We start from the raw sequence: 27,233 nt of genomic DNA, 5'->3' as shown, positions 1-27,233 counted from the left end.
CAATGGCTGTTGTGCTGTGTGCAGGTTCATGCTTTGTATAGGAGTGGCTTGGTGGTGTGTCCCAAATGATCAGATAATCAGTTTACCCGCTGACTCCACTATCTACTCCACTTTTTCCATCTGCGAAATAGAGATAATAAGCTAAAGTTCAGAATGTTGTGAAAATGATTATATTATATGTGTATATAGATATATCTTTAGTATAACTCCTGGTACAGAGCAAGTGTTTGATATAAAGTTGCTATAACTTAATATAGAAAAAAGAACAGTTATGGTTTTAAATTCTTCTCTTAACATTCTTCGCACCCCAGGGAGTGTTTGAACTCTGGCTTGGCAAGAGTGTTTCAGGAACTTGATTGTTTTCTTCCCAGTGTCTGTCGCCAAAAGAATACACAGGACTGAGAAGATTTTCTGAAACTTAACCTGACCATTCAGTGATTCATAGGGCAATTGACTTGGGTAAGTTATTTGAAACAATTTTACAGAGAAACAGGTTTTACTTTGACTTTAACACATCACTTTTTAAAAAATATCAAATATATTTTATTAAAAAATTGCTCACACAAGTATTGTGTCACTTGGAAATAAACTTGTCTTCCTAAAGTATTGAGCAAAAAACAACATGGCTTTACACACAAATACACTTCTTTGGAAATGTTTTAGAGATAAGTAGGAAAACACCACTTGTTTTGTTGTTTGTTTGCTTTTTAAAAACTAACACACTTTAAGTCCTGATTATAGAAGTGTAAATAGTATAAATGAATCCACCATTAACCATCACCTTCATATCCATGCCACCTACGTGTGCACATACATACCTGCTGATATACTTGGAGGAGTTGCTGCATCACAGTTACTTTTGAACCCTTGGCAGACAGGACTGAAGAAAGGTTATTGATGATAGGTCTTATATATAATGCAGAAAAAAGTCACTGGTATGCCTTTAAAGAATAGGTCACAATAGAAATACTTATTGAAGACAATTTATCCCACTTTGGTATGTTTTAGTTTTTATTTGTGATTTGTGTAGTTGTTTAGTTTGAATATCTGGTTAAATGCTAACACAAACTAGTAAGCACAAAATAACTATTGATTTCTTCAACGTCTATGTTGTCAGCAATTTTTAAAACATATGTATATGTACATACACACATATTTGCCATCCGTAGCCATTAGGATACTAGGTACAAAAAAAAAAAGATAAAAGCAAACATTTCTACATGGAGGAAATATAGTTCAAATATTTAGATTTAAAATGGTATCCCTAGGGAAAGTAGTTATAACGAATTTTCCAGAAAATTCCTTTGCCTATGAAAATGGACCTGATGACCCCCACAAATATTCTGAAAACTACAAGGGTATGAAGCCATATGTTGGGAACAAAGAAGCTGGATGGGGAGGGATGGATGAGTCTTGCAGTTAGCTGTATTTTGTAGTGTGTTTTCTTTAGCTATTGGTAAATCTCAAAAAAATCAAGAGATTCAGAAGTACATTTACATAGGGCTGGGGAAGCACTGTAAACATTACCTGTCCATATTTTTATCAGGGCTTCATGGTTAGGGAATTTTCTAACTAGTTTAATGACAATATTTTCTATTCTAGTGTTAAAATAAATTGATGTACAAGTAGGTATAATACAAAAGTTTTCAGCCACGAAGCTAAACAAGCTGTTAATTTTGAACATTCTAAAAAAGTACTATTCTTGATTATAAACTATTTGCCATGAAGATTTTGAATTCTTTATTTTATCTTTTGACTCAGTGCAGAATCTTTCTTACCCCTTTAAGCATTATACATTTCTTTGCCAGTCTTGTAGCTGAGTGTCTTGTTCCAATTAATTTTGATGTAGATGACTGAAGCTTCCTTTGTAAGGGCTTGAATGTGGTATCTGACATTGTTTCATCATTTCCACTAATTATTGTGTGACACTCAATTTCTGAAAGCTCTGTTTTTAAGAAATTCCTTGAAATTTTGGGCCTTACTCAAAACAATACTAAATCCTGAGTATTTTATGACTAACCATGTGAATATTACTATCTTTATAATAATGAATTATAACCTTAAGTCTCCCTAACCAATTGTGTTATAAAAGTATAATATCTAAAAATTATTCTAAAAGCTTTTAGGCTAAAACTTGAAGCTTTCAATAAATGCAGCTATAGTCTGCTGTCTATATAGTTATAGAATGAATAGTATAGAAGCCATTGGAACAATGAATTTTCATGTGGATCTATCACAGGATTGTCTCTAAGACCTCAGATTCTTATCTGTATATGTTAGTTATGAATCACTTCTTTTCTTTGGTAAGTGAGCAAACAGTAAAGAAATTTTGGTTTTGGGTCAAAAAGCTACTAGTGCCTGTGTTATCATGTTCTGTAATTATGACCTGATTGTCCTTCTATCTTCACTGGCAAGGACTAATCAGTGTTTTATCGTGAAGCGAATGAGCTGTCCTTTCCTTGGGAAAACACTGTTATTAAGTAATAACCTGACATTATTAAACACTTCATTAAATTATGCCCTCATAAGAGATGAATTTTGGAAGCTCTGTATACCTCCTCTTTATGTGACACTTGATTCTTGAAGCTGGCCGTCTTGCCCAACTGAGCCACACTTGTGTGAGGTAGGTGAAGAAGAGATCTCCTACTTGAATCTCTAAAAGTAAAAGGGCAAGTTACAGAAGATAAATTTAAAATTACTTAGTTAAAAATATGTAAGAATATTTTAAAACATTCAGGGCTTCATAGATACATCACACTGAGGAGAGGCAAGTAGGGTTTTGTCAGAGATACATAGAAAGGAAACTTAGTAAACAGAAAGAGTTTAAATGGTACTGAACATCATTCAGAAATCAGAATAATCTGCCATGTAGACCAAAAACTTTCTCAGCAGAAAGACAGGAATTATCCCCTATAACAAAATGAGTAGGATTTTAAGTCTAAATACTTCATTAATTTCCTTTCCTAATTTAAGAGGAGATGTTTGAGAGAAATTATGTTACAGTAAATTGAATTCCAAGAATGTAACTTATTTTTTCCTTCATTTCCAGCTGCACAGCTGGGTCCCATTGTGTTCTTCATCTATGGATATGTTCAAGCAGAGTTTGAGTGGTGATTTGGCTGAGATGTTCTAGGAAAACTTTAAAAGTTCAGATGGGTAGGCTCTCCATATGGTCTAAGAGCCACTCTTCCAATCCCGAGTTTCCGTGATTTGTTATTTTGACATCTTTAGTTGGTCTTCAGAAACTCATGGTCCAGGAAAATAAAACACAGACATGGGTGAGTGAATTCATTCTGCTGGGGCTGTCCAGTGACTGGGGGACTCAGGTCTTTCTCTTTGTCTTGTTCCTGACCATGTACTTGGTGACTGTTGTGGGAAATCTTCTTCTTCTTCTTCTTATCAGACTGGACAGCAGGCTTCATACTCCCATGTACTTCTTCCTTACTGTTTTATCCTTTGTGGACCTTTGTTATGCAAGTAGTATTGTCCCACAAATGCTGGCCCACCTGCTCTCAGCACAGAAGTCCATCCCATTCCACAGCTGTGTTCTCCAGCTCTATGCATCCCTGGCACTGGCTGGGTCTGAGTACTTCCTGCTGGGAGCTATGGCCTATGACCGCTATGTGGCGGTGTGCCACCCACTGCACTACACAGTCATCATGCATAGAGGGCTGTGCCTGGGGTTGGCTGCTGGCTGCTTGGTGGCTGGTTTAATTAATTCACTGATGGAAACAATCATCACCTTTCGGCTTCCCCTGTGCCACAATATTATTAATCACTTTGCCTGTGAGACCCTAGCTGTTCTACGGCTAGCCTGTGTGGACATCTCCCTCAACATGGTCATGGTGGCCATCTCAGGGTTTCTGGTGATCATGCTTCCCTGTTCCCTGGTTTTATTCTCCTATGGTCATATAGTTGTTGCCATTCTGCATATTCGTTCTACTCAGGGACGTAGCAAAGCCTTTGGGACTTGTGCCTCCCACCTCACTGTGGTTAGCACATGCTTTGGGGCTACCATCTTCACCTACCTGGGGCCACGGTCAGCATCTTCAATGAAAGAGGAGAAGATGATTGCTCTATTTTATGCTGTGGTGGCACCTATGTTGAACCCTGTGATCTACAGCTTGAGGAATAGGGACGTCATGGCTGCTCTCTGGAAAGTTTTAGAGAAGTTCAGAGTTAAAGAGTAGACTGTAAGAACTTATTATTATCTATCATTGAAACTGAAAAGGAGATCAGATAAGTGTAGATGGGACTCCCACACTTACGCTAAAGAAGAATATTATGATCAGCTCCTTGCACTGAATAAAGTATTCCTCCCCCTGATTAATGCGTTTTCTTATATAGATTGATATCAGATAATTTACGTGTCAGTGATCCATGAGAGCCTCATCTTAGATCATCTTGTCTCAGGTATCCACATTTTTTATTAGGTATCAGTGCCCAAAGGAATGACCCACGGCTTCATCAAGCAGACCTGGTTTGTGGAATGAATAGACAGGTGAATTCCACCTACTAGGTCAACCTCTATCTTGTGGAAAAGAATGGAGAATGTCTGTTCCTCTTTCTGCATGCAATACCCCAGTTATTTGTAGAACAACCTGATTTCCTCTGGAATAATCACAAGTGGTTTCTTCATCTCTTTCTTGAATGACAGCTATTTTATAACTTTCAGTACCTTTTATGCATTAATCTAGAATGTGATATGGTATCCTGAAATAAAAAACATATTATAATATTTGTTTAGACCAGTATGCTGGATCTCATTTTCTTTTCAAGAAGCAAATTTGTTTTTAAGATAACAAAATATCCGTGGCTTTACTATAATCTTATCGTGGTAAAATATATATAACATAAAATTTGCCATTTTAGCCATTTTTAAGTGTACAGTTCAGTGGCATTAATTGCGTTCGAAATGTTGTACAAACATCACCATATTTATTTCCAAAATTATTCATCACCATAGTGTTTCATTTGACTAATTTCCCAAGACCTGTTTCCTATGAACTGGTTACAAAGTCTCCACACCCTTTGCACTCTTTTTTTTTCTAAAATTTAAATGTAGGTACGTATATTTAGTTTTGCTAATTTTTATTATTGATTTTCACATATCACACAGCCTGCCATGATTGTTTCGAATTTTGAATCTCCAGTTCTATTAGTTTACTTAATCTTTCTGTTCTATAGATATAATAAACAGAAAAAGTTATAAAAAGAAATATCAAAATAATACATGTCAATTATATATCACTGTGAACCTACGTCCAGGTAGCAAAAATGGGTCCAGATATCATATATAGCCTTTTCAGACTGGCTTCTTTGCCTTAGTAATACACATTTAAATTTCCTCCATGTCTTTTCATGGCTTAATAGTTTATTTCTTTTTAAAACTGAATAATATTCCATTGTATCTACCACAGTTTATCCATTCACCTACTGAAGGACACCTTGTTTGTTTTTTTACATTTTGGTAATTATTAATAAAGCTGCTGTAAACATTTGTGTCAGGTTTTGTGTGGACATATTTTTTGATTCCTTTGAGTAAATACCAAGACCTATGATTTCTGGATCATGTGGTAAATGTATGTTTAGTTTTGCAAGAAACCGTAAAACTGTTTTCCAAAGTGGGTGTACCATTTTGCATTCCCACCAGCAGTGAATGAGAATTTCTATTGTTCCATATTTCACCAGCAATTGGTGTTGTCGATGTGCTGAATTTTGGCCATTCTGACAGAAGTGTAGTGCTATTTCATTGTTGTTTTAATTTTCACTTCCCTAATGACATATGATGTGAAGCATATATTTTCATATATTTATTTACCATCTGTATATCTTTAGTGAGGTGTTTGTTAAGGTATTTGGGTCATTTTTAATCAGATTGTTTTCTCGTCAAGTTTTAAGAGTTCTTTGTCTATCTTTGATAACCGTTCTTTATCAGGTATGCCTTTTGCAACACCTTTTTTCCAGTGTGTGTGGCTCGTCTTTTCATTCTCTTGACATCATTCACTTTCAAATTGTGACAGGAATACATATTTGCATATGCAAGAGCACAGTAACATTCGTCCTTTCATTCTTTATTAAGACTGTAACAATTACAACAAGAAAAATGTGAAAACAACTTCAGGCAACAAAAAATGGCTTAAATAAAGAACTGGGAACATAAAAATTAAGTGTGAATAAGACAAGCAATGAGCTAAAACCTTGTAAGTATAAAATTAAGTTTTAAAAGCTATATACTTTTATGTGTTGAAAGTGAAGAAATCAAAGCCAGAGTAATAAATACAAAATGAAGCTCCCACCACCCCCCACCCCAACAATGAAGACTTAAAGCCCAGTTGAGAAAGAGGTTTTAATTAGGTCCGATTAACCACTTTTCCCTAAAAGACTATCCCAAAGAATTCATTCCTGCATCAAAAACCTGTTTATCTGAGGCTTGACAGGAGCTCCACACTTTATAGGTTGTCCATCATCTGTGCTTTAATCTCAATTTGCTGAGCACATCTGACCAAAATACTATGACCTCTTGTGATACCATAATCATTTGCAGTTGTCATCTGAAACTCATGCTCCGTTTTCAGCAAAAGGCTCCATATGCTGAGTGTTTTCTTGAATACATTCCTTTTTTTTGCTCTAACTTCAACCTGACTTTTCACTGAGAATTCTGATTCCCTTCATCTCTCTCAAATACAGACCCTTTGCCTCCCATTTTTCCGCTAATACTGGGTAGGCAGGTAAAGAGGGTATCTTTCTTGATGCTCTGCCACTTCCATTGCTTTTTTACTTTAAATACCTTCAGCTTCTTTGAAGCACATGCTATCTGTTGTGTCCAGAATAACCAGACCCAACTTGAGTGCTCTTAACCAGGAGACAGTTTATTAGCCGGCGGCTGTCCTTGCAAAGGAGCAGCCTCGAAATGCCAAAATACAAGGTTTTTAAGCCCCAAATCCTATTCCTCATTCTGTCTTAAACACAAAGGTCCATCTTTCTCCTATTCACTACCTGTCAACCCACTGGTCAGGTGTGCAAGCGGGAAGTACAGAAGCAGAAAGCTTGTGTTAGAATGTTATGTTCCTATGGGTGATTGCCTATGTTCCCATGGACAATAGCCAGTGTTCCCATGGGCGATGGCCAAACAGTAATTTTCAGCTTATATACAATTGATTATTTTTCATGCCATGCAAGCAAGCAGGGTTACACAGGCTAAAATTGGCAGTTAGCGTATGAGCTCATTGTTACAAGTTTCATGATTAACAGAATGTGGTTAGGGGTTCCAGAAACTAGGCCGAAGTTATAGACTTCCTTTGTCCAGTTTCAGGTTTTAATTATTCTTTAACCCTTTCATATTTCAGCGGGCTATTACACTATCAAATTATAGCACCATCATCCCTTCTTTTCTTCATTTACTATCTATCCTCCTTGTTTTAAAACTGCTTTACCACTAATTCTGTCATCACATGGAAATTTCTGCATCTGTGCAGGAGATCCATTTGGCATCATGGCCTCTCAGTTGAGTTCTATCTCCTTCCTGTGTTTTTGACCACTAACCCACTCTGTCACCCACTTCTGTGATGGTACCCTAGACCTTTCTGTTGCCAATAATCATGTTGCCTCTAACATCTCCATATCAGGGACCCCACTCTGACTGCTCGCTCCAATTTTTATCTTTCCAGTTCATATCGTGTAGTCTTATCACTCCACCAGATTTTGACCCTGCCATGACCTCTACTACCTTAACACATTTTTCTCATCTATACTTTGTCTTATTTCCCCTCTTACCCAGCACAGGTTCCATGCCCATTTGTATGATCACTCCTTACGTATACTCTGTGGTAATCTCAAGGATATTGCATCTGCAGCTAACTCTCCTCTCCTACATCCAGAAGCAGATTTACCATGAAGCTAATAAACTTAAGCTTCATGGGATTTTACTTACATGAGGTCCTCCAAGGTACATGGTTATGTGTTTTTGTTTTGTAAATATGCCTTGTGAAAATTTTCAAAATTAAGAATTTTAATTGCAGTTGGTTGGGCTAATGTCACTTCCCATTCTTACCTTCCATTTTTCATGCTTACCCTAGAGGCAGGTAATACTAGAGAGGCTGTGAGCATTTTGGGGATCCAACTAATGGAAAATTGAGTTGAGGTACTGAATTCATTTCCTTGAGCTGCCATGACAAAGTGCCACAAACTGAGTGGCTTAAAACCACAGAAGTTCATTCCCTCATAGTTCTGGAGGCTACAAGTTACATCAGGATGTCAGTAGGGACATGCTCCCTCTGCCGACTCTGCCTTACCTCTTCTGGGTTCTGGTAGCCCCAGATGTTCCTTGGTTTGTGTCAGAATAACTCCCGTCTCTGTTTACCTCTGTCTCCACACGGCTTTCTTCTCTATATGGCTCTTTGTGTCTTCTTTTCTTATAAAGGCACCAGTCATTGAATTTTGAGCCTACTCTAAATCCAGGATGATTTCACCTCAAGAACCTTAAGGAATGACATCTGCAAAGATCTTATTTCCAAATAAGGTCACATTCTGAGGTTCTGGGCAGACATGTATTTTGGGAGGACGACAATCAAACCAGTGTAGGTACACTTGGTTTGAATTCAGTAAGACACATTTTAACATGATTCACAGTCCAATTTATTGCTAGTCACACAGGTTGGCTTTCAGGAATGGCTTTCAAGAATACTACTATTCACTGTGCCTCAGCCAGTGTCATTAATGGAAACGAGTGTTAGTCTGTGGAAAGTTCTTCCAAATCTTATTGCTTACTTGAAAGAGATTTAATAAACAAATAGGTACAAAACAAAGTAATTAAAATAATTAATATAAAAAGAGGCAGAAATGGGAAGCAAAGAACAAATGAGGCAAAATGGAAGCAAATAGCAAGATGGTAGGTTTAAATGCAAGTTTATCTGTAATAACGTTAATGAAAACTGCCTAAGCATAGTAATTAGAAGGAAATCATGTAGGATAAAAACAGATTCAGTGCTGTAGGCGTTTAAAAAATAGATTCAATTATGTGCTCTCTGCAGTCAATTTATTTTTAATATAAAAACATAGATGGATTAAAAGTAAAAAGATAAAAACGACATACCGTGCAATGCTAAAATCAGAAAGTTAGAGTGTATTAACATCAAATGAAGTAATCAGAAGAATAAAGAATATTTCATAAAAAATAAGATTATATAATGATAAGTGTTGATTAATCAAGAGGACATAAATATTCTAATCTAATAGAGCTATAAATACATAAAAAGTACATAGACAAATTCACCACTATTATTGGAGATGTTAACATAACTTTCCAGTATTTGATAGATCAAATAGATAAGAACCAATAGATACAACATCTTTGAAACAACCTGACCTAATTGAAAGTTTTAGAACACTTGATCTAGCAACAGAAGAATACAAACGTCAACACCTGTAAAATAATTGAAATCATTTGAATATTTTGTCTGAACATAATGGAATTAAATCAGAAATAAGTAAGAAAAGGACCTCTGAAAAATCCCAAATATGTGGAAACTAAACCCTCTTTATTCTTTTAAGTAATCTATAAATCAAATCAAAAAGGAGATTAGAAAAATATTTTGAATTGAATAACAAGGAAATACAACATATAAAATTTGTACCTGAAGTGGAGCTTACAGGAGATTTTAAAGCATTAAATGCTTATGTTAAAAATGTCTCAAATCAATGACTCAAGCTATACCTTTAAGAAACTAGAGAGGGGAGATCAAATTAAACACGTAAAATGCAGAAGGAAAAAATAGATCTGCAGAACATTTGAGAAATTCAATGTAACCCAAATTAGTTTCTTTCAAGTTTAATCACATTGAAAATCTGTAGTTAAGACTGACCAAGAAACAAAGAGAAAAAACACAAATAACAATATTAAGAATTAAAGAGACACATCTTTACAGATTCTACAGACATTAAAAAAATACTAAGGCAATATTTTTAATAGAGTTACATCAGTCATTTTAAGAACTTAGATACCTGGAAAGTAACTTTCGAAGAACAAATAGCTATCTGGAAAGTAACAGACTACCAAAGCCCTCATAAGAAAAAAGTAGGTAGCTTGAAAATTATCTATGAAAGAAATTACAGTTAAAAATATTCCCACAAAGAAAACTTCAGGTCCAGGTAGCTCCACTAATAAATTCTACCAAAAGCGATACATAATACTAGCTCTATACAAATGTCTAGAAAATATAAGAGGACATATTTACCACATCATTTCATGGAGCCAGAATTACCTCACACCAAAACCAAACCACAAGACATTATGAGAAAGGAAAACCAGAGACCAAAACCCTTCATGAACAGACACACAGCAGTTCTAATAAAATATTACCAAATCCAGTAATTCACAAAAATATAATAGATCATGACCTTGGGGAGTATATGCAAGGAATGCAAGTTTGGTTCAGCATCCAAAAATAAATCAGTGCAGTTTATTCTATCAATAGATTAAAACGATAATTATCTTGATAGATGCAAAAAAGGTTAATCAACATTAATTTATAACAAAGATCTTTAAAAACTAGATATAGAAAGGAGCTTCTTAACTTGATAAAGGGTTTGTATAAATGACAGCTAAAATATACTTAAGGGTAAAAGATTGAATAATTTTCCCCTTGAGATTGAGACTAAGATCTGGGTGTTCATGCTCATCATTTTTCTTCCACTGAAAGTTGTAGCCAAGGTGATAAGGCCAGAAGAAGAAATAAAAGGAATGCAAATTAGAAAGAAGCAAAATAATTTTTATCCTCAAGCAGCATTATCATCTACATAGAAAATCCCAAAGAATCTATAATAAAGGTCCTAGAATTAATAAAAAAGACTGGCAAGATTGAAAGATGCAAAGACAGTATATAAATAAATATATAAATATATATGTACATATAAATTTATGTGTATAAATACATGTAATATATAAATATATAAATAAATGCATATATGTTATATAGTATGTGTATATATACAGTTGACCCTTGAACAATGGAGAATTAGGAGTGCTGACCCCTTGCACAGTCAACAATTCATGTATAGGTTTTGACTCCCCCCAAAACTTAATTACTAATAGCCTATTGACCAGAAGCCTTACCAGTAACGTAAATAATCGATAGCACATATCTTGTATGTTGTAAGCATTGTATACTGTATTCTTAAAGTAAACTAAGGAAAATAGAATTATTAAAAAGTCATAAAGAAGAGAAAATACATTTATAGTATTGATTGAAAAAAAAATCCACACAAGTGGATCCATGCAGCACAAACCTGTTTTGTTGGAATATATATTCATTTTAATGATGTTTCAGTAAATATGACTGAAAATGGTGGAGCAGGGAAGCCTAGACTCACTCTCTCTCTCTACAAAAACAACTAATAAACTGGCAAAAATCTTTCAAACTCTGGAATTTAGTAAAAAATTGACAACAAAGATGGGAAAGATTAATGAAGAATGAAGCTGCTGCATTGTGATAACGTAATGCTGGGTGTTTCAGTTGCCCACCTGTCACCCCCCACCTCCCAGATTGGTGACAGTCAAGGTGACAGCCCACATTTCTGGTTCAGGTTGCTATCCAAAAATAGCAATAGCAAAATTTTCAAAATAATTTTGGTGGAGCATTTTAGCTTAGCTGGCAGTCACCTGAAGGACTGCCATAAAAGTTTACCTTGTTTCTGTGACTCAGCATTTTCAGGGCTGGAATGGCTTCTCAGCAGCCAAAGTACTGGTCACAGCAGCCTGAGGCTAGGGATAATAGTGGTGACAAGCAACAGGCAGACTGAAAAGACTGGGAAGGAAGTGGTTGGAGAAGGACATAAATGGGAGAATAAGGCTTTTTAAAACTTCGGGTCTATACTGGGGAATCGAGAAAGCCAAATGCATGCCCATGGCTGGGTACAGGCTTAGAAAAATCTTGAACGAACCCTAAGATTTTACCCCTGGGTGACCTTTAGAACAGACCCAAACAGAACCAAATGTCTAAGTGGTGAATAGATAACAAACTGTGATAACATCTATATACTGGAATACTACTCAGCAATAAAAAACAAACAAACAAAAACCTGCCCCTTACGGTTAAAAAACATGGGCATAACACAGAAGACCCCCCCAAAAAAAAAAAAAAAAAAAGGTCAAAGGATATCAGGACCTGAGGGACAGCATGACAATGAGTTCCCTGGGTTTTCTGATTGCTTCTCATATATCCTAGACAGGGATCTTCAGAATTCTCCAGGCTGGAACTACCAACAGATATAGAAAACAGATCCAAGAAAAGCCTATATAGTTGAATTCTAAGATAAGACAGTATCACTGTGTAATAGAATATAGCCAGTTTGTATCTGTTCAACATCTCCAACCTATTTAGAGTTCTTTGTTTGAAATTTGGACTCAAGATATCTTGTATGAAGCGTCACAACCACAGTAATTCATAGAACTTTTTGGAGAAGTGCACTCCCCTTTTCAGTCTCCTTGGCAACTGCCACCACGCAGGTGACCAGAACGTCATTAGTGCAACTGTTTGGTGGACACTGTAATTTTATTTTTATTAATGGCTACCACATCACAATATACTTAAAATCCCTGTTGGAAAATTGTGCATAATATCAAATTACACATTCTAGAGGGTGTCAATTTTTCTGGGACTTTGAGATAAATCAGTGCCTGAAATTTGAAAGAAGTACCTTATTTTTATTTGCTGCAGTTTGGTTTTCATGCTTCAGCCCTATAGAGAAACTGTATTAAAGGCTGCTTAGTTATCATAACCAAGTTTGGCAGACTGAATTGTTTACAACTGTCAATATTTCCATTTACCATCTCATGAAACCACAGTGAATTTGACAGCTTTTCTGTGAGGGTTGCTGCAGAGTTCAGCAGGTTATAGAAAAGTGATGTTTAGTGAACTAGAGTTAAGTCCAAAAATGTAAAATATTGGTCAAGTGGCTCCCAAAGGCAGCTGACAAAGTAATGATGATCCCATCATGATAAATTTATTTAGCACACAATTATGGCACAAGCATATATGACAAAAAATTTAATTAAAAAATTTACTAAAGTGTAACAAGATAAGTACTTTGAGTATTAATATCTTTTTGAGCACTGATAAAACTCCTGTTTCAAGTAAGCTGAAGATTGAATAATAATTGAAAATACGTTAATAGATTTAAAGGTAGTAATTTTTTCTTCTTTATATTTCAACAAAGAATGAATTCAAATGTGTTTTTTTCCCAAAGCATGTAGCCATAAGTAGATTTTTGCCCGTATAGAACTAGTATTATATAACACAAACCAGACTGCCACAGTAGGCAAAGAGAAATTTTTCATGGCTCCCACAGAGACCTCAACTGCCATCGTCAAGGTTCTTTTCTCTTGGGTTTTGGCAGAGATGGAAGGAAAGTCTTGAAACTATATAAAGCCCTCAGAATCCAAAGATCTGTGCAGCTTGGTGTGCCTGAGACCACTGTAGCTTTCTGCAGGCAGGCGATGGGTGTTCTGGCCCCAGGGTGCTCGGAGAACCAGCCTGGTGCCACATCAAGCACCACTGTGGTCCCAGTGCCTATAGCTCGCCTCTCATCTACTGCTGGCTGTCAGTTTGGAAGCATTTGGGTAATCTGTGCCCATTCACTCCTTCTAGGTTTAGAGAGTGGGTTCCTCCCATCTGTTCAACACTTGAATTTTTCTTCTCTAATTCCTATTTTAGAACCAGTGAAGACTTTTTTTTCACATTCCACCCCATTAGAGGCTGCTGAGCCAAGGTAAGTGTTCCCTCTTAGAGCATCACTTTCTGCCTATGCAGGCAGCTCTGTTCCAGGCTCTTATGGCACAGCAATGTTTAAATCCTAAACATTTAATTCTGTAGTCACATCTTTTCCCTCTATCCAACCTCTATTCTTACTTATCAGTCAGGGTGATTGATAGTCTCATCTTTTGAACTCTTAAATGCAGCTAGGTATGTAATGAGCTGAGGGAACACACTCCCTCTACTACTTTTGAGGGGCATCTCTTCGTGTTGTATCAGAAATAAGTGCCCAGATTCTGACTTCAACCTGCAGATCCTTGCCATGGCTTCTGGCTTTCTGTACTGCAGGCTGCCGCGTCTTCCCAGCATTTCCTTCGTGATAGTGCTTACAACGACTGCTGCTGTTGTAGCAGGAATGAAAGTTATATTTTCATAAAATTTGAATTACTTGGAACCTACAGACAAAATTATGCAGAATCCAGACAAAATTAAGGGAAAGCGCACAAATGACAGGCACAGTAATAGAAGCAGCTATGATATTTGATCTTAGATCAATGGTAAAAATCTGTACAAGGGGTAGCAGGTTTGATTACACTATAATGGAGTAGAAACTATTATGACTGAGAAAAAAGTCAATTTTATGGTAAAATAATACACTGACAAATACAGTTAATTCCTCCTTTAGTATGCAATAATTTAATGCCTGTGCACTCTTCATTTAGCTGATAAGGAATAGGGAAGATTTTTTGGTGTTCAGCTTCCTCTAGGAGTGCAAAGTAACTTGTGTAATTTGTGAGCAGCTATGTCTAAATGTCTATTTTTTTTAACAGTCATAACTGGGGTGGTTTTTCTCTTTGTATGTCTTTAAGTGTCTGCTATGAGAGTGTCTTCCAACTAGTCTCTCAATCTCTGGTTTAGCAGCCCTGACCCATCCAAACCCACACCCATGTCAAAAGCCAGGGTGATAGGATGTTTAAATCATCTAAAAAACATTCAGTGATTACTTATTGTCTGTACCACAGGATAGTTTTTAAATGCTTTCATATTTGATATGAAGGTTTCCATGATCTGGCCCTTGACACTATTTTAGTCTCTCTTTCTCTCCCTCCATCCCTTTTCACTCTTACTCACTTGTAATTTGTCCACTCAACACAGCAATCAGGCCATAATGAGTTGCTTCCCTGAAAATTCCAGGCTGTTTCATACCTCCATGCCTCTGTTCCCTCATTCATCTGCCTAACTGCCTCATCCTTTTTCTTATTTATAATTCAAGACCCAGTCCAATAATTATCTCTTCTCTGATGTATTTACCAAGCATTTCTATCTGTTCATTTCTCTTTTGCATGTCTGGTTGAATATGTATCTCTGTCATATGCCCAGGCTCCTATGGACTTGGGCTTATCATTATAACTTGTGCCTATACGAAATTTCAGTAGGATTAGAGAACATTTCCTAAAATAGTCAGAAATTTTCAATGTAAAAAGAGGTGCTGAGTCCAAAATCTGGTATTCTTCATCTCTGTATGACAGCCTAATGGTTATGAGCCTATCTTTGCATTCAGACAGACCTTGGCTTTTTTTTTTTTTTTTTAATCTATAACTTAGAAATGGTAATCTAAGTCAGTGTCTTCTATGGAATTAAATTAACAATAACTCATTAGTATTGTAGTGTGTATTAAGTGGGATAGTGTGTGAAAAGTACTTAGCAAACTTCCTGGCACCTAGTAAGTGCTCAAAAGATTATTGTTAGGGAATTTTCTGGACTGATTGCTTAGGCTTCACATTAAAACTCATCAAACCATAACCCTACCAAATTCTTGCCCAATGTCGTGTCCTCAGCTGTGAGAAGGATGCCTGTAAACATCTCAAGTTTTCCCCATTTTAGTAAATGGTATCACTTTCTGTAATAAGGTTATATATGAGATTCCTCCTTGATTTCTCTTTTTCCTTTACCCACATATTCAATCCATTCACTTAATGTTAAAGATTCTTCTAAAATGTATATTATATCAGCCCACTTCTCTGAAGCCACTGTAGTAGTCAGGGTTACCGTTGACTTTTCTGAATAGCGCCCAGTGAGTCTCACAACTCCCACTCTTATTTCCATGGAGTCTTTGGCGATGACAGAGTTATCTTTCCAGTGCAAAAATCATACCATGCCCATATTCACCTTCATTTGCTCCTCACTGTATTTAGAACACTATTCAAATCCTTTATTACAACCCATGAGGCCTTGCACATTTTGGCCCTGCCCACCTTTCCTACATGTTCCTCTGCGCCCTCCCCATCCATCACTGCACAGCAGTGGTGGCCTCATTTCAGAGCAGCAGTCTTTCAGCTCAGCTCTTCAAAGGGCTGGGGCCCTGGAACCCTTCTCTGCCTGAAGGTCACTCCTCCTTGGTCAGAGGACTTTCCCTGATCACATCAGCATCATTTTGTTTTCTAAAAACTTCATAGAAAATGTCTCAAATTTTATTATATATTTCTGTCTTTGTTTATTTTTTAAAAAAATACCCAGAGACACTCACCCCCACCTGCAGGAATGGAAAGCTTTCTGAGAAGAAGCCCATATTTCTTTTCCTCCCACTCTACTTGGTTCATAGCATTTACTTCTCTCCCTAATACTGCCCATACCTACCTTTTTAATGCTCTATTATGGGGTAAGCGCCCCTTCACATTTATTGTTATTTATAGCTCAGATAAAATTTCATTTACATTATTTCATTTGGGTTTTGATTCACAGAAATATAAGCTGAATGAATATTAATATTTACTATTTACAGAGGAGGAAATTGGGTTTCAGAGAGGATAATATTTCAAGGTGATATAACAGACATGGTCCAAGTCTTTAATACTGAAAAGCATGACTCTTCCCATCTCACTTTCTCATGTACCTCACCGTTGATGACAGCTATGACTCCATCTCCATGGATGGCAGAGAAAAAGAAAGTAATAGCAGGTGAGGGATATCTGAGTGTTAAGGAAGAACTTCCAGAGCTCTGGGTAGATGATGAGCCAGGTGTATTCTTTGTAACTGGCGAGGTAACATGGGACGTGGAGGTTTGCCATTGTTAAATTCAGGGAAGGTCGTGAAGGACAGTATAGGATGTTAGACAGTGCATGGGCTTTAGACTTAGACTTGAATGTGATACCACTCTAAGACTCAGTTTATTCATCATATAATAACATATATAAAGAGGCTATGTGTGAATTAAGTTACATTATGTGCATAACGTATCCAGTGTATGGACTACCCTATAATATATTTTTACTAAATGATGTTTGTTACTGTTATTGTTAGTCAGAGAAGGCAAAAGGTGGAAGATTCTAACCGGACCATGGAGCCTGACAAAGTGATTTTTTTCTCCAGGAGAGCTAAGCCCTGTGTCTCTAATATGGAAGTGGAGAACCAGACAAGAGTCACCAAGTTTATTCTGGTGGGGTTTCCTGGGACCTGGGGCATGCGTGCAGCTGTGTTTCTCATGTTCCTCATGGCCTATATTTTGACAGTGGCTGAAAATGTCATCATCATCCTATTGGTGCAGCAGAACCGGCCGCTGCACAAGCCTATGTACTTCTTTCTGGCCAACCTGTCCTTCCTGGAAACCTGGTACATCTCAGTTACTGTACCCAAATTGCTGTTTAGTTTTTGGTCTGTGAGCAATAGCATCTCCTTCACCCACTGTATGATACAGCTTTATTTCTTTATTGCGCTCATGTGCACAGAGTGTGTGCTTCTGGCTGCCATGGCCTATGACCGTTATGTGGCCATCTGCCGCCCACTCCACTACCCCACCATTATGAGCCATGGGCTCTGCTTCCGCCTGGCTTTTGCTTCCTGGGCCATTGGCTTTGGCATCTCCTTGGCTAAGATCTACTTCATCTCTCGCCTCAGCTTCTGTGGCCCCAATGTCATCAATCACTTCTTCTGTGACATCTCTCCAGTACTTAACCTCTCCTGCACAGACATGTCCATAGCTGAGTTGGTGGACTTTGTCCTGGCGCTGGTCATCTTCCTCTTTCCTCTGTCTATCACGGTCCTGTCCTATGGATGCATTCTGGCCACTGTTCTACGCATGCCCACAGGAAAGCAGAAAGCCTTCTCTACTTGTGCCTCCCACCTCGTGGTGGTCACCATCTTCTATTCTGCCACAATATTTATGTATGCCCGGCCCCGAGCCATCCACGCCTTCAACATGAACAAAGTCATTTCCATCTTCTATGCCATTGTCACCCCTGCTCTCAACCCTTTCATTTATTGCCTAAGGAACCGAGAGGTCAAAGAGGCTCTGAATAAACTAATCTATTGCCAGGCCATCCGATCCGACTAGTCTATTACAAATGATAAGAAAGAAATGACTTGATTTGGTGCCTGATCTTTCATTCTCTGTCCTTTCTTTTTTAATGCCTCAGCTGTATATGACTGATGTTACTAGAATATCACAACACCCCCGTCAACCATAGGCTCTTGGTTGTGTCCCGAGGTCTGTATCTGTGTATGTTGTCTGTGCTTTACAAAAATGCCCTTGTATAGAGGATTCTCTTTGGCTATGACCCAAAATGGGGTTTCTAAGACTGTGAGTAATTCTAAACTGAGTTAAGTGGGGGAGAGATATGGCAGCGTATGAGTTACCTTTTTGGGGATCTAGCACACGTTAAGGGCTTGGAAGCCAACAGATTGGTGATGGCTCCCTGACTTCCCAGCTTCCTAACTGAGACAGATGTAGCAGCTTCCCCAGCAGTCCCATTCAGGGTGTTGAGCTGGGAGTCAGTCTTGGTAGCAGAGACTGGAGACTTCTCCTCTAGGCCTTTCAACTCTTTTTGTTAGCACCCAGTTTCCTGTATGAAACACCTTTCTGTTTCAGATAGCGAGAGTGCTTTCTGTTATCTGTATGTGAACAATGCCTTATACAATTATATTTTGTCTTCCAATGTAACTTATGCAGTTGCTTTGTATTGACTTTCTCATTTCCCTTCTACATGTCACAATGTGTTTGTATCCTTTAGTGGATGAGCAAATAAATGATAAGTAAATAAATATCATCAAATATATTATTTGCTGAATGAAACTTGCCCTCATCAGTCAGCTTTTCTTCTGAGCTCAATGTTCTCTCATTCCTCTTCATTTTTCTTTTATTTCCCCTGGCCTTCACTTTCTCACCATATACCTCATATACAAGCAATGAGCCTAATTTTAGGATTTGACAGATTTTCATTTTATGCCACAGTGACTCTCAACTCTCTCACTTGTTTATCTGACACTTTCTGACACCCATGTATGCTAGTCCTTTCTTATCAAACCATGCCCACACACCCACAGAAGGTTATATAGATATGTCCTCTTTGGTTCATTGTTCTGCCAGTGACAAACATATCTATACTTTAAGCCATATTCCATATAACATGCCAGTGTCAGCAGGAATTTAAATATTTCTTCGGAATAGTTAAAAATAGAATAGCTTTTAGCATTTGCAGCATCTTTCATCTAAGAGCGAATAACATTTTCAAGAATGTTTTCTCTCTTGCAGAGGAATTAGGTGGAATTCTTTGCTATGTTTTATAAACTTTGAGAACAGAAGCTTAAGGAAGTAAATAATGTACATTCACAGACAGTAGGGAGCTGAGGTCAAAAGCCCGGGTGTCCTGATTCTGAGCCCTGGGTCCGTCCTTAGCTCGTGGATCTCCCCAGAGAGAGAAAAACACTTCTTCAGCAAGCAGAGTTTGGAAGTAAATTGTACAGGGACATGGTTGGAATCATCAGTTACTATACCTGGAGAACGATTAGTAAAATAAAAATGAAGAAATGTGAAGTTTAGTCCTCAGGAAAGAAAAGAAAGATAAAAGGCAAGCCTATCTCACTTTAGAGAATGTATAGCGAAGTGGTTGTGAATATATATATTTCTATTTAAAACTCAAACATCAAAAGAAAAGTGATTATTTTCTGAGACAATTCATGTGAAAACATAGTGGCACAGGCATGTAGGGCTATGAAATAATGTGCACGGGAAAGCAGACAAAGACGTATTCAGCAGGAATAAGTAAAGGAGGCATGGAAAGAACTGACTGGCTATCGACAATCTAAGTTTTAGTCCTAGATATATTTTTATCACGTGGCCTAGGAAAAACCATATAAACTTTCTAAGACACTGATACTTCATATGTAAAATAGGAATAGTAATACTTGCTCTGCCTCCCTCACACATGGTTATGAGGATCAACTGACGTGATGCAAAAGACCTTGATTGAGATCTGGGCCAGTGTAAGATCAAAGCAGGCTGAAACTTCGCTCGGGCTTATGAGGGGAAACCAGCTGAGAAGGCTGTCCAGGCCATCGCACACTGACAGCTCTTCATACCTAACCTGGGAGACTCCAAATATCAAGGCTGTTAGTTTCTTTATTATTTCTCATAAATGGGTTGGCGAGAGAGTGGAAGTAATATTTCTTCATAAACTCTATTAAATTGTATTTCAAAGTGCAGATGGGAATCAATGTAGCCTTGACCTCTTTGTGAGAACACCTAACTGCACAGGCTGAGTAAAATAAAGGGTACAGAGCAGACCAGGGTAGCCTTTGCAGAGAGATGATTTACAGCAGTATAATGGATACATACACATAGAATTTGTAAGGTGAGACACATAAAGCAACTTAGAAGTTTTGGGTCAGTGTTCTTGGGGTTCGGTAACCATGATATAGACTTTGTAGTCAGCTCTAGTGGTTCACCTAGAGATTAAGCCCTCAGGATTTAGTTATCACCAACTAAACTCATTAGGAAGTTCATAAAATGAAATAAAAATATGTTGATTACACATATATTTTTGAGTGACTAAAACTAATTCATTCAAGTAATATTTGTTGAGTATCTACTATATATTAGGCACCATTTTAATTGGTAGGGGTACATAATAACAAAACACAAAAATTTGTCACCCTTACAGGTTGGAACAAATATCAGGCAATATATTTGTACGTACGTAATACATAGAAACATACCTATAGTGGGTTGGATGGTGGCTCCCCAAAAGATATATCTTCAACTTGGTTTACTGGTTTAAAAAAAGGGTCTTAAAATATAATTCAGGATCTTGAAATAAGACCATCTTGGATTATCTGGGTGGGCACTAAATCCAATGACAAGTTCCTAATGAGAGAAGGGGGCATTGGTAAGATGTTATAATTTTGCAGCCTAATTAGAGGAGTCGAACCAAAGTTGATATGGCTTATTGGACTGTAAAAAGTTTGCCAGGCTTTTATCTAACTCAGTTACCTTATTTTGGTATTTCTTTCCTGGCTGACTATGAATTTCTGTTCCTGAATGCTGTTGGAACAATTTCTTTTGTCTTCCTGCTGTTTCTCTCACTAACAAGTTAAATAAATATTGGCATGTATTCATTTGTCAGAGAGTAGGGGCAGTGGGACAGGGCAGGGCAAGGCAGCTGTTGAATAAGCAGCGTGGTGATGGTGTGTGACGGGGAGTACTTTACAAACAGTGGTCTGGGAAGGCCTAGGACGAGGCAGCACTGTACACCATATCTGAATGATGGGAGGGAGCAGATCATGACAAGTATAGTGTATGACTGAAAAGCACAGTCTCTGGGGCTGTGTACACTTGGGCAAGCTTAATCTTTCTGTGCCTCAGTTTCTTCATAGGCTAATAATCGTACCTATCCCATTGCATTGTTTTGAAGATTAAATAAGTAAGCATAGGTAAAGTACTTTGATTAGTGCTCAGAATTGAATATATGTTCAATAAAGTATATATTTTTTTATTTGGGACAAAATCTTTATAGGCAGAACAAATATTTAGTGTAGAAGCTTATAGTGAGAACTAGAGTAGCATGTTCCATGAAGAAGGCTAATAATGCTGGAAGTAAAATAAAATTGCAGTGTAATCTAATTTAGACAGTTATACTAAGGAAATGCATACCTATAGAAATAACTAATGGGATGCTCATTACAATGTTGTTTATAAAAGAAAAAAAAAAAAGAAAACCCCAACATGTTAAAAAAAAGTTAATAAGTAAAGTGGATAAAGTAAAATGTTGCATGTCCTTATGGAAAATGTAGCTAAAAAAATGACATAGTAAGTAGCTTGTAATATATATTATCATGTGAAAAAATAGTTTGCAAATAGGTACTTACAAAAACATTTACAGAATAATCCCATAAAAATGCATGCCTATGTGGCATATGTATACTTCCATGAAAAGAAGAAAAAGGAGAAAGCATTGATAAGTTTAGGGATGCGGAGGTGAGAGAAGATGGGTCAAATATTAATCAAGGTTTAATAGTCCAACAGAGTTTCAGAGAACTGAGGCAGCTACCTCTTAAACCTGCTTCTTCTCATATTTTGTACTAGGATATTATATCTAGGCAGAATAACAAGGAATGTTAAAATATATACAGAATGACTTTCCTTCTTTTCTTTTGTTCACTGCCAGATTCTTCTGAGGTCCAGAAACACCTGTGGGATGGGCTAGTTATGACTCCATAAGTGTGTACATAGGGAAAACATGTCATATTGAAATATGAGATTTAGATATTTTAAGATTTCTGACGTATGACAGAGTTTGCATGAAGGCTGGCTGAGATTTATTTGCTGTGAGAAATTACGAAGCATTGAACAGCAGGGCAAAACCTGTGGATCAGATCAATTTCATCAACCTTGCCTTTTGCTCTGAAGGTTGTCATGGTGATGGTAGGGCTCAGACCTGAGAGTCTGCCAAAACAGCTATTATAAGTTTACATAAAACAGAGTTAACATTCAGAGCATTTCCCTTTTGATTCATATTTAGACTGAGACACTGAAATATTTCTACTATGTGCTGAGACTGTATGATCAATAATAATTGAATAAGAAAATAATCATAAGGTATAGATACAAAATTTAAGAAGTATTTGTCTAGATAGATAGCAGGAGTTTTATATTTCTCCTTTATACCCTGGTCTTCCTCCTTTTTCACTTACCTCATATTTTCTACTTTTTTTTTGTTTAAAAATGCTGAATTGCTTGTTTCTAAGATAAAATAATCCACCCTGTCTAAATTAAAATGCTAATGTACACTGTCATACTTGCCTTTAAAACATGTCAGTGTTCCTCTCTACCGTCTACAAAGGTGGGGTCATAAGCTCTCTGAGATGTGTTCCTGCCTCTGCTTCCAGCCTTAGCACCTGCTTCTCCAGCATCAGTGCCCGATCCTCCCACCAGCACTTTATGTTCTCAATTTTCTTGTCGTTTCTAAAGTATGCCATACTGTTTCATGCCTCTTTGTCTTGTTTAGGCTATTTCCTGGACTTAAAACATCCTTCCATCCACAGGTATGTGATTAGTTTTTTTTTTCCTCCATCTAATTCAATTTAGGGATTACTTCCTCCAGGAACCTTACCAACTAGTGCCTCCTTGTCCTGCCAGAGGCACAATTAATATCCTGTTTTCTCTTCTCTGAGCTCCAAGGAGCAGGAATCTTGTCTTACTCATCTTTATGCTCCATGTTCGATTAACATGGTTGATTTAAACTGAACTGAATTAAGGGAGAATTAGTGCTTCTGAGAAAAAGGAAAGGGACAAAGAAGTCTCCTTGAGCCATGCAGGGTATTTCTCCAATACTACCCTAAATGTCTTGAAAAGGTTCCTTAAAAGAAGAATATAAAAAATCTACACAGTTCTGTAGCTATTACTAACAGACTCAGCAAAGACTACATGAATTACTTGCTTTAGATGGTGCTGCAGTCATACTTGCTCAGCAGGTTAAGTAGCTTTTTAAATCAGCAAAGATGTAGCATGCTACAAAAACAGGATTTGGGAGCTGCTGCTATTACTGAGCAGAAGAAAACCCAAATTTATTGGGAGAGAAGCTGTAGTGTCAGTTTCTAAAACTCAAGGTGTTTGGAATTAATGATTTTTAATTCCTTTATAACTCACAAAAAAATTCCAGTTTTTCCCAGTTATTTTTTAGCTACTAATCTTTGTTCTTATTTCTTTTACTTTCATTTCAGTTCATCCTTTGCTAAGATCACTGATGCCTTAAATCCTTCATCACTGTAACCATCGTTCATTTTCAAGCTGTCATGTGAATATGCAGTCATATCTCTTCAACCAGTAGCCCTATGTTGTTTCTCTCATTCTCTTCAAATATCCACACCACCAGCAGATGTATCTTTTTTTTAAAAAATTACTCTATTAAGGTATAATTGACATGTAAAAAGATGTACCTAGTTAATGTATACAACTCAATGAGTATATACGCATGAAACTGTCACCACCATCAAGGTGATAGGCATATCCATTGCCTCCAAAAGTTTTTTACTGCCCCCTTTATTATTGTTATTAATTAATGTTATTTTTGTAATAAGAGCAATTAACATACGGTTTATACTCTTAGAAAGTTTTAAGTATACAATGCAGTACTGTTAGCTATAGGCGCTGTGCTGTGTAGATCTCCTGAACTTATTTTTTTTTTGCATTACTGAAACTTTGTACCCTTTGACCATCAACTCTCCATTTCTCCCTCCAGTTCTTGTCAATTACCATTCTACTCTCTGCTTCTATGAACTAGATTATTTTAAATGACCTCATACAGTCTTCTTCTGAGCAGACACAACTTTTACAAACACAGCTCTGATTATGAAACTCTGTAGAAAGTCTTCTATTTTGTCCCATTAGCTACTAAATAAAGTTCATAGATTGGCATTCAGTATCCTCCACTGTCTGCTTGAACATGCTTTTCTTTTTTATGTGACATAGAAAATTGAACTCATAACCCAAAATTCATCTAAAATACCCCAATTTCCATGAAGACCAATGCTCATTTCCACAGCTGAAAGTAGTGTTCGCAAGCTCTGAATGTTCCCATTTTTCACTTGTATGTGGCTTTTAAAAATTGTAGGTCTCATTTTCCTTGTAAGAGCATCATGTGTGATTTATCTTTCTGTAGCCACAAACATTGTCATATTGTTGTGTACAGAGCTGTACACAGTAAATATTTGTTAAATAAGATATTTTGGATTGATTTCATAAACGTTACACTAAATATTTTTAGGAGCATGCTCATTAAATTATTACCAAATACCTGTCCAGTGAACAAATTAGAAAAAAAATCTATGATTCTCTATATTTTATTTCACAAATTATAACTGTTACACATAACAGACTACCTTTCCTGATCACTCATTTTTGCAACTCATTTAAAAAAGTCAATTTTCTCAAGTAGTGTTTGGTGTTGGTACCATCTAGTGGGAAGTATGAGCAATGCTCAATAATTAAATTGACATTGGACAGTTAGTCTGAGACAGGCCTTTGAAGATCATCGGGTCTAACACTCTTCATTATACAAATTTATAAACTGAGATTTTGAAAATTTAAGTTTCTCAAGGTCTGCATAAGGCAGAGCACCTAATATGTGAACTAAACTGATGGGCTACTGCGAATTGTATGGTTCAGAAATGCACCTCATTTACCACTGACTTGGAGACATAAGATAAATTGATATGTAAAAGATGGCAATAAAACATTTGAATTATTTAATATGAGTAAAAACTGATAAAATATACAGAAAACAATTTCTCTGAATTAGAAGCTTTAAAAACTGCTAAGTGGTCAGAGAATAAAAAAATAAAAGTTTTTAGAGGAGGTGGAATTTGTTGAATCCTAAAAGCAGTGTAGGATTTGGGGATTTGGACAGCTAGAGAAGCAAGGAACATTTAATGCAATGGAAAGGACAGATTAACATATAGTTAGGGGTCAATGACCATAAGAATGAGAGCGATAATAGTGCACTGACTACTTTAAGTGAAATGGAGATTGGGAAAATGAAATATAAAGGAAAGCTTTAAATCAACTTGGTGTGAGAAAGTAAACGATAAGCGATAACCGATAACCGTACATTTGAATCACTAACCTGAGTCAGTATGGCGAATGTAGTCAAAGGCAAAATCTTGGCATTTGTAATTTAAATTCTCTTAACAGTGGTTATATTAAAAAATTATAAATATAGGAAGAAAAAAGACAAATAGTCTAATGTTATATGAAAGAGCATTTGTAGCTTATAATGAGATTCACTAAGGAGTAATACTTTGATTCAAAAGATGTTCTATTTCAAATAATTTAAAGGAAAGTGAAAATAGTATGGAAAACTGTTACGTAATTCAAAATGTAGCTCTGATGACAAAGACTCTGATGTGAAAGACGTAGGTGAAGAGTTATAATAAAATTGAGGCACGAAATTAAGTTAGACAGAATTATGTAGTTTACGGCCATACCACCCTGAACAAGCCTGATCCCGTCTGATGTCGGAAGCTAAGCAGGGACAGGCCTGGTTAGTACTTGGATGGGAGACCACCTAGGAAGACCAGGTGCTGTAGGCTTAAAAAATAAGAAATTGTAAGCTGACAAGGTCCTTGCAATTTATGAGGTCAACCGAGGGTTGCCTCACCTAAAAAAAAAAAAAAAATTATGCCTGAATCATTCATTATTGAATAGTATATGTGATTGAAAAAAGTGTAATTAAATAAATTAAACAGATGCATAAAAAGAGAGGAGGAGATAATGAGGCTGTTTGCTTGCTTTTTGCATTTATTGAAATTTCTTTGTCTTGACCATTTCTATATGTCCTATATTCCTCACATTTCTACAACATATGTTCCTTTTATAATAAGAAAAATACACTATTTCGAAGCTGAAAATTGTAAAAATATCTTTGCATTTTACTTTTTAAAAAAGTTTATGCATTTACATGTTTTAAAATTCAAAAGTATATAGTGAAAAAGTTTCCCTTGCCTCTTATGTCTTGGGAATGAATTTGGATTTCTGGAAGATATAACAGTATGAAGCAAGAGATATACATCCAATTTTACTATTTTCTAGTACATTTAATAGTTTCAGTGCATTTATGTGTAATCCATCTTCGCTTCACTGATTTGAGATACATTTTCATCATAACTAAAATTCCAATATATATTTATTTCCAGTTTTTTAATTCTGATCCATTATATATCTCTCTAGTCATCAACCAGTAACACATTGTTTAATTATGAAAAATTTTATTTAATTTGAAAATACAAAAAGGCTGATCTTCAAAACACTTAACAAAATTGGTATAGAAGGAAAGTACCTTAACGTAATAAAGGCCATGTATGACAAACCTTCAGCCAACATTATACTTCATGGTGAAAAACTAAAAATCTTCCCTCTAAGATCAGGAACAAGGCAAGGCTGTCCACTATCACCACTCTTATTCAATAAACATTGGAGGTCCTAGTGAGTGCAGTCAGGCAAGAGAAAGATATAAAAGGCATCTAAATAGGAAATGAAGAAGTCAAACTGTCACTATTTGTGGATGACATGATTCTCTATATAGAAAACCCTAAAGACTCCACAAGAACACTACTGGAAACAATAAGCAAATACAGTAAAGTTTCTGGATACAAAATCAACGTTCAAAAATCTATAGTGTTCCTATACTCTAAAATGAAATGTCAGAAAAAGAA

At 36.6% G+C, this 27,233-nt stretch overlaps 3 protein-coding genes and 1 pseudogene across 13 annotated transcripts in view; all 4 read left to right on the top strand.

Moving 5' to 3' along the window:
* LOC120601086 (olfactory receptor 2A14) overlaps positions 1 to 27,233 on the top strand; it is an 88,279-nt gene that overhangs the window by 156 nt on the left and 60,890 nt on the right. For 6 of the 10 annotated variants that reach the window (XM_039860727.1, XM_039860726.1, XM_039860717.1 and 3 more), the window contains exon 2: positions 372 to 459. The gene's annotated coding sequence lies outside the window, so the exon portion shown is untranslated. Of the gene's footprint in view, positions 1 to 371; positions 460 to 3,154; positions 3,279 to 13,711; positions 13,768 to 27,233 lie in introns of those variants that run through there. The other 4 variants (XM_039860722.1, XM_039860720.1, XM_039860719.1 and 1 more) reach the window with 4 other exon arrangements.
* Positions 431 to 19,315, top strand: OR6B1 (olfactory receptor family 6 subfamily B member 1). 2 transcript variants are annotated; one of them, XM_039860706.1, is made up of 3 exons: positions 431 to 459; positions 13,713 to 13,767; positions 17,121 to 19,315. In XM_039860706.1, the coding sequence occupies exon 3, from the start codon at positions 17,146 to 17,148 to the stop codon at positions 18,079 to 18,081; it is 936 nt and encodes a 311-aa protein (XP_039716640.1). In that variant the 5' UTR covers positions 431 to 459; positions 13,713 to 13,767; positions 17,121 to 17,145; the 3' UTR covers positions 18,082 to 19,315. The 2 variants fall into 2 exon arrangements, with proteins under 2 accessions (XP_039716640.1, XP_039716639.1); XM_039860705.1 differs by lacking the exon at positions 431 to 459 and adding an exon at positions 3,154 to 3,278.
* On the top strand, positions 3,230 to 5,389 carry LOC120601082 (olfactory receptor-like protein OLF3). Its single transcript, XM_039860712.1, has one exon. The coding sequence runs from the start codon at positions 3,249 to 3,251 to the stop codon at positions 4,188 to 4,190; it is 942 nt and encodes a 313-aa protein (XP_039716646.1). The 5' UTR covers positions 3,230 to 3,248; the 3' UTR covers positions 4,191 to 5,389.
* LOC120601413 (uncharacterized) lies at positions 25,993 to 26,111 on the top strand (annotated as a pseudogene).

The sequence above is a fragment of the Pteropus medius genome, unplaced genomic scaffold, assembly GCF_902729225.1.
Source record: "Pteropus medius unplaced genomic scaffold, Ma_sr-lr_union100, whole genome shotgun sequence".
In the NCBI taxonomy this organism is placed as follows: domain Eukaryota; kingdom Metazoa; phylum Chordata; class Mammalia; order Chiroptera; family Pteropodidae; genus Pteropus; species Pteropus medius.
This window is presented reverse-complemented; position numbering and strand designations above follow the sequence as displayed.

Coding starts and splice junctions, on each gene's coding strand:
- LOC120601082 (XM_039860712.1), top strand. CDS start 3,249: ATGGTCCAGGAAAATAAAACACAGACATGGGTGAGTGAATTCATTCTG.
- OR6B1 (XM_039860705.1), top strand. Junction 13,768..17,120: donor TTAGAGGCTGCTGAGCCAAG/GTAAGTGTTCCC, acceptor TTTTTTCTCCAG/GAGAGCTAAGCCCTGTGTCT.